The sequence below is a fragment of the Galeopterus variegatus genome, unplaced genomic scaffold (assembly GCF_000696425.1).
Source record: "Galeopterus variegatus unplaced genomic scaffold, G_variegatus-3.0.2 Scaffold2228, whole genome shotgun sequence".
Classification (NCBI taxonomy): Eukaryota; Metazoa; Chordata; class Mammalia; order Dermoptera; family Cynocephalidae; genus Galeopterus; species Galeopterus variegatus.
The window spans coordinates 138,086-153,212 of NW_007728339.1; the positions used below are offsets into that span (position 1 = coordinate 138,086).

Genomic DNA, 15,127 nt, shown 5'->3' on the forward strand with positions numbered 1-15,127 from the left:
GAATCCATCCACCCTCGCGGGCAACACCACCCAGGGGCTCACCAGAGCTGGGCCCGCGCCTTGCGCGTGGAGCCCCCGGAAGCCACGGCCCACGCCCCGCCCACGCCCCCATTCCCGCGCGGCCTCCCCGGACTCCGCCCGGAGCTGACCAGAACCCATCGACATGGCGCCGCAGGTATCTTGCCGGAATCCATCCACCCTCGCGGGCAACACCACCCAGGGGCTCACCAGAGCTGGGCCCGCGCCTTGCGCGTGGAGCCCCCGGAAGCCACGGCCCACGCCCCGCCCACGCCCCCATTCCCGCGCGGCCTCCCCGGACTCCGCCCGGAGCTGACCAGAACCCATCGACATGGCGCCGCAGGTATCTTGCCGGAATCCATCCACCCTCGCGGGCAACACCACCCAGGGGCTCACCAGAGCTGGGCCCGCGCCTTGCGCGTGGAGCCCCCGGAAGCCACGGCCCACGCCCCGCCCACGCCCCCATTCCCGCGCGGCCTCCCCGGACTCCGCCCGGAGCTGACCAGAACCCATCGACATGGCGCCGCAGGTATCATCAAATTTAGATTCTGGATGAATTTTTCTTTTTGCTTTGGTTCTCTAGGTTAATTAACCTCGTTGTTAGCATTCTGGTTTTATTTTTTTTTTCCTTTTTGTCTTTTTTACTGACCGGTAACGGGATCGCAACCCTCGGTGTTGCGCCCGCACCACGCTCAGCCAGTGAGCGGAACCGGTCTCCACATGGGATCCGAACCCTGGGCGGGAGCGCCGCCACACTCCCAGGCGGCGCACTCTCCAGTGCGCCACCGGGCCAGCCCAGTATTCTGGTTTTGACCTTTGGAATTTTGTTTTGCAGTTTATGGTACATTGAGGTGAAAAAAGATTCTAATCCAGTGTCTGAATTTTTTGTACTATCAAATTTAATATCTGCATTTTAATTTTAAAAGCAATTATGTCCAGCCTCACCAGTTTACACAGGCCACACCTTATATATTTATATAGTTCACCTCTCCTTTTCCTCAGCTCTCTGTTCTATGGCTATTAATAATTACTGACTTATTTATGCAAAGCTATACTGTACTAAGGACTGTACTAGGGACTTCATATTCATTCTCATTCACTCCTCACAATCACCCTGTAACTGTGTTTTATCACCATTTGTAACTACCTATTCCTCATCCTTCGGTATCCCGATTAAAAGTGATGCTTTCACAAACCTACCAACAAAAACTATACTTTTTCCCCACTTTTTGCTTTCTGTAGCAGTTTATGCCTGCCTCTTTAAATCTCACTTTTAGTGATTCTTTCAGTTTTGTTTTCTATAAACCCAGTAGTTTGCAACCTTTATTCTGTCAACAAATTTTATAAGCATTATGGAAACTAACCAAAACCTTCCTCATTATGCTTGATTCTCTGGTAGTAGAGGGGTGTACTGACTGTAATCTCTAAGGCAGCTCTGTGCTGTAGATACATAATACGAGTCATATTTGTAATTTTAAATTTTCCAGTAGCCACATTAAAAAGTAAAAAGGGGGCTGGCCAGTTAACTCAGTTGATTAGAGTGCATCCTTATAACACCAATGTCACAGCTTCGGACCCCATATGGGCCAGCTGCCAAAAAGTAAAAAGGAACAAGTGAAATTAATTTTAATAGTAGTATTCAAAATACTATTTCAACATGTAATCAATATTTTTAAAAATATTAATGCAATATTTTTACTTTTTCTGTACTAGGTTTTCAAAATCCATATATGTTTTACACTTATAGCATATCTTATTTCATACTGGCCATTTTTCAAGTGCTTAATAGCCACACATAGCAAGTGGTTACTGTATTGGACACTTATAAGGGATATAGTTTTTTTTTAAGTTCTCTTGTTCTGTTACTCCTTATCCTCCTTCCCACCTTGCAATTTCACACTAAACTGTTGCTATTTGAACTAGTCTAAGCAAAAGAATTTCATGTTAAGCATACAAATTCCTTGGACTCAATGCCAGACCTACTGAATCAGATTCCCTTGGAACTTGTGTTCTTAATGTGCTCTTACTTATGCATTATAAAGTTTCATTAAATATTTGATGAATAAAACTTTTTAACCAAAAGAGGCTTTTATATCTGACCAGATGATCATCTAAGTTAAATCTTTTTTTGGTGTATATTATTTTAATGAAATCTAAAAACATTTTTCTGTATCATTTAGAGGTATTGTTTCTTTGTGAATCTGTGACATACTCTGTAAGATTAGCATTCATTATTATCTAAGTTGACTATTAAGTAGTTATTAGTTTAGGAGGATAAACCACTTACTCTCTTTTTTTTCCCATTTCAGGTTATCAAGTGCAGGGCTGCGGTTGCCTGGGAGGCTGGAAAGCCTTATACTCTGTAAGATTAGCATTCATTATTATCTAAGTTGACTATTAAGTAGTTATTAGTTTAGGAGGATAAACCACTTACTCTCTTTTTTTCCCATTTCAGGTTATCAAGTGCAGGGCTGCGGTTGCCTGGGAGGCTGGAAAGCCTCTCTCCATAGAGGAGATAGAAGTGGCACCCCCAAAGGCTCATGAAGTTCGAATTAAGGTAATGATATATTTAAGGTACTGGAAAAAAAGACTTACAATTAGGTCTCTGGATAGGTGAGTAGACCTGAGGTCTTAAGAGGATAAATCCCAAAGGACAGCATCAAGGAGAAGGGATTGAAAGTTATCTGACCTTAGAATCACAACATCCTCCTCTTATCCCTCTCACCTTTGCAGCACTCCTCTCCATCTGTTTAGCTTTGATCCAGCCATTCCCATGGATCAATAGATTACTGCAATTTATCTTCTGTACTTTGAGTTTAAGATGACTTTGTAGGATGCTCTCCTTTTTGCTGATCACTTAACTTAAAGTGGATGGTGACATGTTAGATACAAAAAAAGAAGAAATGGTCTTCAGTTTTGTTAGAAGAGACATCAAACAAGATTTAGGAAGAGATTCCTGATTGACTGGAACAAGCAGCAAGTGAAATTTGCTTGCCTAGAGAGCTTTAAAATGTACTGACCCTGGCGGACAAGGACAGGGGGTTCATTATTCCAGGACTTATCAACCTCTACTGTGGCTGAGAAATGAAGTTACCCCTGGAGAGGCATTTTGCACAAGGCAGCCAACTGGAGAGATCGTTAAAGCCTTGACATTTATAAACCTTCATATTTTTAGTATTCTGTTCTCCACTTGTTTTAATATAAACTTAACACTGTAAAGTAGTGACCATTAAATAAAACTAACATTCTGGGAAAATGTTATATTCTGGCAAAAGAGTCACAGCTCTTTTTTGCTGTGATATTGTTTACTTCCCCCATCCCTCTTCCAAACACACACCACACATACTGGCTCATCCTCCCAAGGATCACACATATCAGGTGGAGAAGCCCAGGACCAAATAACTTTTTTAGGTCCTTTCAACCAGACCCAGGAATCTGAAATCTTATAATACTTTGTATGTTTTTCTTCAAGTTCAGAAATTAAGCTGATTGTGATATTGCTACTGACGAAGAAAATGTTTTGGATATGCTAAGATGAGCTGTATGGGGCACAGTGAGTTCAGCTGTCTTCCTTGGGAAACTGCTGATAGATAGCAAAGAATGTTACATTGTAAGCGGGTATATAGGCCAGAAGCAGAGAAGCATAAATTCATACACTCCAAGACTTTGCCTTCTGCCTCATGGTGGTTTGGAAAGGTGAGATACTTAAAAGCCAGAAAGATAGGGATAAAGGGCTTATTTAAGTAGAAATTGCATGTGGTTGCTAAAAAGGGAGTTGGTTCCACTGCAGACTCTGAGTTTTGGCCCAGACTCAAGCAAACTGGCATATTTCAGAAATAGTCAGTGCCCTTTTACCCATCACATTTCCCAGCAGTCATGAGGAAGCCAGCACTGAGATGGGCTTCACCTGTTTTGCGCACATACCTGAGGGCACAGTACCTATAAAATCACCTTGTTTACTTTCTCTTTCTAACCTACACTGAAAAGGAGAATAGATGTGGTACATTTAAGTGAGATGGGCTTCACCTGTTTTGCGCACATACCTGAGGGCACAGTACCTATAAAAACACCTTGTTTACTTTCTCTTTCTAACCTACACTGAAAAGGAGAATAGATGTGGTACATTTAAATGCATATTTCATTGCATATAAATGTGCCATTACTTTTATGTACAACTAAAAAAATGCCAATTCTAATTATTAAGATGCCATGGATTGTAAGCACATGTTGGTTTTAGGGAGGTTACAATATGAGAGAAAGGTATCTTAGAATCAAAAAAATATGGTATGAAAGTAAAATGCCTTTTCCTTTGCTTTGTACCTCACTCAGAATTGCATGCACACACATTTAAATGCTCCTTATTTTAATATCCTGCTAGATCATTGCCACTGCGGTTTGCCACACCGATGCCTATACCCTGAGTGGAGCTGATCCTGAGGGGTGTTTTCCAGTGATCTTGGGACATGAAGGTGCTGGAATTGTGGAAAGTGTTGGTGAAGGAGTTACTAGGCTGAAAGCAGGTAAGGACAGTTGTTGGGAAAATATAGGAAAATGGTCAGGACCCCTCAGATGTTCAGAATCTTGCCAAGCATTTGATGTAAATATGCATCTACACCCAGGTGTTCCTTGGTTGTTGTCTAATGTAATTGCTCATGTGCACCCAGGTGTCCTGGGTTATGACTTAAGTATAAAGGACCAGTGGCTCTGATCCACACTGCCCCGGGGGGCCACGGGGATGCTGCTACCACTGCTGGAGGCTGTTGCTGCTGCTTCTACTGAGGACTGAGCTTGTGTTGTCTGCCAACGGCTCCTGGGATCTTTCCCAATTATCGAACCTGGACCTGCATATGAGGGGTCTGGTGACCCAGTCTGTACAATGGGTTTGAAGGGTCTGAGCCCTAGCCCTGACAATACAAATGGAAACTTAGTATAACTAAAATAACGAAACATTTTGGCTTTAGTTGTGATTTGCCTTACTCGACAACTGGCTAGTCATGTAGCCTTACAACAGAATTTGAACCACTTTGATGCTTTTGGCTTATTTCTGTAGGGAAATTATTTCTCTGATAAAATATACAGATTATTTATGAACAGGTTATCACCTAAGTAAGTTGTCAGGATTGATTTTATTCCTCATATGGAAAACACAAATATTTGGATGTTTTTTTCCTCTCTGATTTTGCAAGCTCCTGTTTGTCTGAAGTTAAGTATATTTCCAAAGCCACTTTTAGAGAATACATCAGTGAGTCAGTATCTGAAGCACGTGATCTCCTTGTTCTCCAGTTATTGTTCTAAGAGTTTCAATTAGATGAAAAACTTTGAGTGCTGGCCGGCTAGTTCAGTTGGGTAGAGTACAGTATTATAATACCAAGGTCAAGGATTTAGATCCCCATACTGGCCAGCTGCAAAAAAATAAATAAATAAAACATTTATCTGGAACATACTTTTTGTATGGTCAGGCAGTGTCTTAATGATGTTATGTAGGTAAAGGTCTAAGCCTTGATATTGTTAACTTTTCAGAGCCACATGAGTTGACAGGAATGAGAATTTGTATAATAATAAAACATTTATCTGGAACATACTTTTTGTATGGTCAGGCAGTGTCTTAATGATGTTATGTAGGTAAAGTTCTAAGCCTTGATATTGTTAACTTTTCAGAGCCACATGAGTTGACAGGAATGAGAATTTGTAAGGGCTAATGTATCCATTTAGGAACAAATGTACCCTATTCAGAATAATGTTGCATTTGTTTCCCAGGTGATACTGTCATCCCACTTTACATCCCACAGTGTGGAGAATGCAAATTTTGTCTAAATCCTAAAACAAACCTTTGCCAGAAGATAAGGTTAGTGTCTTTTTATTTTGTTCTTAAAACAAGAGGTCATATTAATACTGATAATAAGTAATTGTGTGGCAATTTATACAGAACATTTTATGTAAATTATTTAACCCCATCTTTATAACAACCTCAGTATCATTATTATTAGTATCCCTATTTTCATAAGAGAAAATTAAGACTCAGAAATTAAGGGATTTTCCCAGTATCACCAGCCATTAAGATATAAAACAGAATTTTTGAACCCATTCTCTTTCCATAACACTAGGCTAAATTTGCCAAAATATGTAGAGAGGAAAAACATGCTTGTGAGATTAAATGAAATCAATTTTATGAGCCATTTTATTATTCATTAAATCAAAGTAATAAAATTTACCTCATAAGGTTATTTAGGAGAACCACTTCACTCAGAAAAGGTAGTTATTTTTATTATATTAAGGTAACAGCACTTAAAGAACTACTTCTTTGAGGCAATTTAAGATCCCCTTGTATTCCCTTTTTTTGTTCTTTTTTGTTGTTGAAGTAGAACATACTTATAATAAAGTACTTAAGGTATTCATATCTTAAGTGTGTAGCTCAGTGAATCTTTATGTATATACAGACCTGATGATTAGAACTGTCACCTAGATCAAGATAGAGAACCCCGCCAGCAGCCCCCAAGTCCCTCATGCCACTTCCAAGTCAGCCCCCACCCTCTTCAGTGGTAACCACTATTCTGATTCCTTTCACTATAGAACTTTGTATAAATAGAATCATGCTGTGTTGTGCTCTTTTGTTAGGTTTCTTTCATTCATAATGTGTATGAGATATATCCAAGTCATGTGTGCATTAGTCATTCTTTTTTGTTTCTCTGTCATATTCCATTCCAAATACCACTATTTATTCATTCTCCAGTTGATGTACATTTACATGTACATCAGGTTGCTCTCAGTTTGGGGCTATTATGATCAGTGCTGCTAGGAACATTCTTATACATATCTTTTGATGGGTATAGCATTATTTTCTCTTCGGTATTTTCTTGGGATTGTAATTGCTGAGTCATAGGATACACATTTAAAGCTCTCCAAAATGATTGTGCCAGTTTACACTCCACCAGTAGTGTATGGGAGATCCGTTTGTTCTTGCATTTATTTCCTAATGCCATTGATAAAATTAGTTTATATTTTTGGAAAACAAAATTTCATTTATTTTATAACGTAAATCCAGTTACTTTTGGCAAAGCTAGAGCCAAAACAAAAACACCTAGTCATTTTAAAAGGGAAATTCAAACACGGTCTGAAAAATTTTTAACACATCAAGTGTAATAATGATGATGGGCTTTCTGTGACTAACCTTTCAGAATAATAAGCCTTTTCAAATCATAAAATATATCCTACATCACCTTTTCTTCAAGAAACTTACCTGGAACAGAGTGATTTCTCACATTAAAGAGGGCTAAACAAACTTAGGTTGGTCTCATAAAGATATAACAATTATTTTGGTGGGGCTTTGTCACCTCTTGTTTCTGTTCATATTTTTGTTTTTCTCTTAAAAATGTGAATCTAGAAGTAGTTTATTTTCTCTTTGTATATTCTTTCAGATAGATGGATACATAGATATAGATATATATTCCAATGGATTTATCTGAGTGTACATCAAATTATAGCATTTATTTTATTAAAAATAACAAATATGTACTAAACATTCAGTCTGTACCAGACACAATGCTAACGCTATACATAACATCTCATTTGATTTTTATAGCTATTTATAGGGAGGATGCTATTGTTTCTCTGCATTTTCCAGTGAGGAAACGAAGGCACAGAAGTAATTAACTTCCCTGAGATCACACAGGCTTTGAACCAATGTGGGATTCATACACCTAAGCAAAATGTTAATTATATCACCTATCTCTTTAGAATATCAAAAGTAATTTGTTACCATTTATTGTATTGGTCGCCTTTGTGAGGTCTTTGGGTTTTTAGTCTGTTGGCGTTAGCTACGCAGAGAAAACAAAGTGAAGAGCAAATATAACTTGACTGTTACTCTTTTCAGTGTAAAGGCCTTCTGAAAGACCTAAAGCCAGTTTGGACATCTGTTTCTATCAGCTGATCTGGATAAATGTTTGTAATCTCTACTTGTGTAGATGCTGGTTTGGGCTTTATCCTTTTTGAAGTTGTATTTGCTCACAAAGTATTATGATGGCATTTTAAAATAATTTTATCTGATCCATAAGTTGGACCTCTTAAAATGAGTTCAGTACCCCGACAATAAGATCTAGAAGGATATTGAATGTTGGAAAAGATGGGTTAAGATTATAAATGTCTTTATAAATTTCCCTAATAAGCCATTGCTGAAAGGTGCTAAATTATTAATGAATACATTAGAAATTAGACTTTTTGTCTTAGCATACTTTTTGAGTATTTATTGGTCATCATTTTAAAAACTGATTTCTGGGCCGACCCCGTGGCGCACTTGGGAGAGTGCGGCGCTGGGAGCGCAGAAGCGCAGAGACGCTCCCGCCGCAGGTTCAGATCCTATATAGGACTGGCCGGTGCGCTCACTGGCTGAGCGCGGTGTGGGCGACACCACACCAAGGGTTGCGATCCCCTTACCGGTCACGAAGAAGACAAAAAAAAAAAAACTGATTTCTTTCTCCTATGGGGTTTTTTGTTTTTGTTTTTGTTTTTTTTTAAAGATGACCGGTAAGGAGATCTTAACCCTTGACTTGGTGTTGTCAGNGAGACAAAAAAAAAAAAAACTGATTTCTTTCTCCTATGGGGTTTTTTGTTTTTGTTTTTTTTTTTTTTAAGATGACCGGTAAGGAGATCTTAACCCTTGACTTGGTGTTGTCAGCACCACGCTCTCCAAAGTGAGCTAACCAGCCATCCCTGTATAGGGATCTGAACCCGTGGCCTTGGTGTTATCCGCACCACACTCTCCCAAGTGAGCCACGGGCCAGCCCCTCTCCTATGAATTTTAAGAAACCTGATTCCACCCTACCCTTTTCCTTTTTTATTTTCTTTAGAATCACTCAAGGGAAAGGATTAATGCCAGATGGTACCAGCAGATTTACTTGCAAAGGAAAGACACTTTTACATTACATGGGAACCAGCACATTTTCTGAATACACAGTTGTGGCTGATATCTCTGTTGCCAGAATAGATCCTTTAGCACCTTTGGATAAAGTCTGCCTTCTGGGTTGTGGCATTTCAACTGGTTATGGTGCTGCTGTGAACACTGCCAAGGGGTGCTGCTGTGAACACTGCCAAAGTCTGCCTTCTGGGTTGTGGCATTTCAACTGGTTATGGTGCTGCTGTGAACACTGCCAAGGTAAGAGATTGGCCTGGGTTTTAGCCTTCTAATTCAACAAAGCTTTGCTGGATTGGTGAAATTGGCTCGATATGTAAGAAACCTAATGATTTTCTTGACTCTCGTGGAATGAGTACTTCATAAACTGTCTTTACTGTCAGGTGGAGCCTGGCTCTACTTGTGCCGTCTTTGGCCTAGGAGGAGTTGGATTGGCGGTTATTATGGGCTGTAAAGTGGCTGGTGCATCCCGGATCATTGGTGTGGATATCAATAAAGAGAAATTTGCAAAGGCCAAAGAATTTGGAGCCTCTGAGTGTATTAACCCCCAGGACTTCAGTAAACCCATCCAGGAAGTGCTCATTGAGATGACTGATGGAGGAGTGGACTTCTCCTTTGAGTGTATTGGCAACGTGAAGGTCATGGTGAGTGTGCTTGACTTCATTCCTTTATTGTGTGTGGAACAGCTTTTTTTTTTTTAAAGGCAGTTTCTTTAATTAAAGTTAAAAGTTGTTTTGTCTTTGCAAAGAAAAAGTCTCTTTTGATAAGAATTATTTTAATGGAAGAAGAGAAATAACTACTTGAACTACAAATGGGAAATGATATAAGAATGACTTGGAGAAAGATGGAAATGTTTCTTTGCCTTTCAGTGAATGCTGAATGTATGTCTTATTAAATGAAAAGGCAGAAAAATAATAGTTGTAGAGAGCATGGGCTTTGGAATTAGATGTACATTCACTTAGTAACAAGTGACCTTGAGCAAACGACTTCTCTAAACCTCAGTTTCCTCATCTGTAAAATGCATAGTAACATCACCTACTTGACACTAAGTAGACACTCAGTAAAAGTATTACTGTTACTTCTCCTACCTGCTTCCTTTTTTAAAGTCTTCAGAATTTTGAGCTATGATTTACTTTGAAAAACAGAAAGCAAATAAAAGCTTCACATTCTTTCAATTCATGTTAATATTTAGCCAGGTTAATAATTTTTCAAAAAAACTGTCAAAATTTAATTGTTCAACAAAATTAAACTTACTAATCATTTTCATCATTTTGTTGTCACTTTTTTAAAAAGCTCTGTGCCACCACCCCCTTCCCCTGCTAGAAGTTTCTGGTGAAGCAGTTATTCTCAGCAGAGTGTACTGACTTCTGTGATTTGGTCATATCTCTGTGCCTGCAGAGAGCAGCACTTGAGGCATGCCACAAAGGCTGGGGCATCAGCGTGGTGGTTGGAGTAGCTGCCTCAGGTGAAGAAATTGCCACTCGTCCATTCCAGCTGGTAACCGGTCGCACGTGGAAAGGCACTGCCTTTGGAGGTAATTTGATGGATGCGTGGTTACATTTTTTCTTTTGTTATTTCTATTGACAGATTTTCAGTGCCAGGCCAATTTACTTGTATTCAGAATCTTCATGGGCTACCTTCTCATTGTAAGTTGTTGCATGCAAGGTTTCGTACTCAATCAGTATTTACCCCTGGGGCTGGGAAGATGCTCAGCTTCTCTTGAAGCACATGGCCACTTGAAGCACATGGCCACTTGTCACACACTCTTAAAATTTTTTTTTTAAATCAATATTCTGTTAATGAGGAAGTAGTTGGGGGTAGTATGGGGGTGAGAAGTTGGTTGCAGGGTAAACAGACAGTGTCAGCAGTGTCAGCCCCTCTGTGTTTCATGTGTGGACTTAAGTAAGTTGTCAAATTTTTTACTCACTTTTTCAGAGTACAGTGATCACTGGATGTGATCATACCTCTGTCTGAATGGTACTGCGTATTAATCTGTTTCTGTTGCTTATAACAAAATACCTGGACCTGGGTAATTTATAAAGAAACAGTATATATTATTTACTGTTTTGGAGGCTGGGAAGTCCAATGTCCAGGGAACACATCTGGTGAGAGCTTTCTTTGGTAGTGACACAGGGTATCACATTGAGAAATGGTGGAGCAGAGAGAGAGAACCTCTGACATGCTCTTCTTTTAGAGCCTTCAGAACCACACGCATGACCACCATTAAACCATCTACTTAACCACTTCTTCAAGGCCCCACCTTTCATTTACCATAATAGAATTTCCCACCCTCTTAACACTGTCACAGTGAGACCAATCCTCTAATTCATAAAACTTGGAGGACACAATTCAATCCATATCATACTGATTTCATCAGTAATCAATACTGAAAATATTAAATTAAACAAAAACCGTATAACAAAATTGAAAAGATGCCAGACTGATCATTTTTCCCTTGTGTGATTCTAGAAATTGCTTGGTTTGGGGTTGCCAAACTACCAGTAGAATGCTTGGAAACGGTTTCCATATTTTTCATGGCTGCTCAGTTAGAGAAAAGATATCAGACATGTTTGTATAACCCAACTATTGTGAATGAATGAAATCTTAAGTTTTTATATGATTTTAAAATATGTATTTATCACCATCCTCTTAGGAAAAAAATCACGAGTTTTGAGTGATCTGTGTTTAACAAAGTGTCTAGGGTCCCCTACCTCATATTATGCCAGCTTTTTTGAAGTCCGAAATAAAAGATTTGGAAAGTATGCTAAAATGAGGGGTTTGACCAAAGTTTTCCTTCTTTATATTACAGAATGTGCCTTAGAAAATGTCAGTCTGATTAACTCTCCTTTCCAAAGCCCTAGATGCATGTCACAGCTGAGTATCTTGGAACAGACTTTTAAGCTACACATGGTACTTGGGGGCATCATCTCAGGGTCCATAGCTGTATATGAAAGGGCACCTAAGTCTGGGTGACTGAGCCAGGGAGTCTTGATAGTGACTTCCAACTGAAGCCCCATCCTAGCACATGCTGATTGGGAAATCAGCTGGAGCATTGGGACCCCTTGTGATCCTAATATATGACCCAAAGATGTAAATAGGAGTTTTGGCTAGAGAATAGGGGTGGCTGTACTTGTCTCAGTTACCAGGAAATGTAAAGGAGGAAGAAAAAATCCGCACAATTTGTGGGGGGAAAATAATTGTCAGAGGATGTAAGGGAGATTTGGAAAAGGCTCAAATGAAGTTTGAAATGCGGTCCAAAGCACTCTTAAAAGGTGGGAAGACTTCTTTGTGGATTTATTGGCTTCTTTTGATACAGGTGAGAAATTGAAGCATCTAATTTTATTTAAAACCTTACCATTTAGCTAAAGATTTCCTTTGTTTTTCAATTTCATGGTTTTCTGTGCTGAGATACTATCCCTATTTCATTGTTGAATTTAAAAGCAAGGAAATAAAGTCATGCATTACATTAGTTTTTTTCTTCCTCAAATACCATGATTACAGAAATCTTTGCTATTGTGGACCTAACTAAGCTTGTTGCTAAGACTTCAGAGTACTATTGTGGGTAGTTTAGTCACAGTTGGCCAGGACCTTAATGAGACTTTAGATCTTAATACTGAAAAAAGAAAATACTCAAAGGTATTTACTTTGTTCTTAACTAAAGGTGTGTGTCAAATTCTTCCTCCTCTCCATTCTAATTCTGGAGGTTTTCATCCCTCCTTACTTGTCAGAAAGTTCATTCTCCTAAATGTCTTTGTGTCACCCACTAAGTAACAAGCATACTGTAGAAATTTGTTGAATAAATAGATGTATGATTTATTTTAGGATGGAAGAGTGTAGAAAGTGTCCCGAAGTTGGTGTCTGAATATATGTCCAAAAAAATAAAAGTTGACGAATTTGTGACTCACAATCTGCCTTTTGACCAAATTAACAAAGCCTTTGAACTGATGCATTCAGGGAAGAGGTAAGCTTTTTCTTTAACTATATATTATAGAATGGTAATAGTGATTTGGGGTTTATGGGATGGAGGATCAAAAATAATACAATTTTAGTAGTCTTAAAAGAAAAGTATTAAAAACCTATGTTTATTGCTTTCATCTCTTACAGCATTCGAACTGTGGTAAAGATTTAAATTCAAAAGAGAAAAATATGTCCATCCTGTACATAAGTCTTGTGATCTGATGGGAGCAGCTCTTCCAAGTTCACAACCTCTTAGACCGTCAGTAACTACTCTAGATATAGCATTATGTGTGTAATTCATAAATCTCTCTAATCAAGGACAAGGCTAATACAGTCATAAATCTGTTTTCTGAACTCTCCTTCACATAAGTAATTGCTAGCTCATTAAAGAATATTTTAACATAATAAAAGCAATTTCTGCATTTGTGTGGAAGCTGTCATCTGTTTTAAGCTGTATGCATTCTTGTGGTTCCTCTCCCCGTTATCTTCATTCTGTAAAGGAAAGGTGGAAGAAGCAGGGCAGTGGTGTCTGAGCCTTCTCTGCTGCCAACCTCAGGAACATTCACTTCACTTTTAGGGTCTTGTGCCCACTGATTAAAGAACAGATTTCTGAAGCCATCAGTGACAGTTAATCAGAACCCAAGTTGGCTTCTGTGAGATTATCTTCTTGAGGGCAGGCACCATCCCTTTTACATACTTACACTCCCAGTGCCTAGTTTGGCATCTGGCCAGCAGGGGGCACTGAAATTCATCATTGAAACAACCTTCCATGCTTAAGCAAGTGTGTGGTGGTGGTAGCTGTATGAACCATTTCAAGCATATGAAACATAGAGGGAATTAGATACTAAATATCCAAGTTCCCAGCCCCTACTTTTGTAACATCTTATATTTTGCCACCTCCAGATCACATTCCCTTTCTTCCTCCTCTAGTTATTTACCATCCAGAATTGTTTCACTCCTATGCATGTTATACTTTTACTGTGTGTGTGTTTGTGTATCCCTAAATCCTCTAGACTTCAGTATTGTTTTGTATGTTTTTAAACCTTATGTGATGGTACTTCAAAAAGTCCATGGAGAGATTCATATTATCTTCTGTTTTTCCATGAACTTTTTAAAGTACCTCATATTATCTTGTTCTGCAGCTTTCTGTTCTCACTCAGTATTGTGTGATTTTTCTCTATTTTGTATGTGAAGCTCTCATTCATCGATTCTAATACTGTGTAGCACTGTTCAATTATATGAACTACCATAATTTAACTGTTCTCCAATTAATGGCATAAAGTTGTTTTCAGAGTTGTTTCTGTACTAACAATACTGCAGTGGAACATTCTTGTGCATTGTGCTCAGTGTGTTAGTTACTTAGGAAGTGTATCACAGAACAGCATATTTAACCTTACAAGACGTTGCTAAATTACTCTTCAGAGGTGGTATGTTTTTGTGAATCAGAAGGGTGTGAAATGGTGTTTGTAACTTTAGTTTGCATTTCCCTCAATTACTTCTTAAATCTTTCATTCTAATGGCCACTGTATTTCCTTTTTTTGTGAAGGGTCTGTTAATATCCTTTGCCCTTTTTTTTTATCTTTTTCTGACTAAATTTTAGGAGTTCTTTATTCTAGACACTAATCCTTTGTCAGTTTTTTATGTTGCGGTTATCTCCTCCTAGAATAACTTGTGACTTGTTTCTTGGTATTTTGTCAAACAGAGTTTTTATTTTAATTAAATCTGTCTTCCTGGTAGTTAATGCTAATAACATTTAGGTTTTTTTAATCTTGATAAGTAGAAAGAAGTATAAAGTACTTCTTTTTACACGACAGCATATTTTAGATTATTTTTGTATCAGCACATCAGATCTGCCGTGCACATAAATATCTTGTTTGAATTGAAGCTATGTTCTTTTTTAAAAAATATCTTTGATTGATATGGCTTATATGCTCCCACAAGGTGGTACTTTTCAGAGAGCAGTATGTAGTCGATTGAAAAGTGGAAAAGTGGCAGTTCTGATCAGGACTAACCCTTTTTGGATCGTTGGTGCATCTGAAGCACCAGGCAGTGTAACCAGTCTTCTCTCCCATTTTACCTAGACGCTGGAGACACATTAGGTACCTCAATGGCCCCAACTGTTGTCCTCAGTGAACTGGAAGGTAACTAAAACTAGCTTCTACCCCTGCTGTAAGAAATGTGCTTTGGGTCTGGTTTGCTTTAGCACAGCCTTCTAAGAACAAAAGTTCTTGGCAATTCCAATAACAA

At 38.8% G+C, this 15,127-nt stretch overlaps 1 protein-coding gene across 1 annotated transcript; it reads left to right on the plus strand.

The window, feature by feature from the left end:
• Window positions 1–517: 517 nt before the first annotated feature.
• On the plus strand, window positions 518–13,313 carry ADH5 (alcohol dehydrogenase 5 (class III), chi polypeptide). The gene is made up of 9 exons (XM_008580976.1): window positions 518–547; window positions 2,474–2,575; window positions 4,397–4,538; window positions 5,776–5,863; window positions 8,862–9,079; window positions 9,305–9,567; window positions 10,322–10,457; window positions 12,746–12,884; window positions 13,028–13,313. Exons 1-9 carry the CDS (start codon window positions 536–538, stop codon window positions 13,050–13,052), a joined length of 1,125 nt encoding a protein of 374 aa, XP_008579198.1. The 5' UTR covers window positions 518–535; the 3' UTR covers window positions 13,053–13,313.
• The last annotated feature ends 1,814 nt before the right edge of the window (window positions 13,314–15,127 follow it).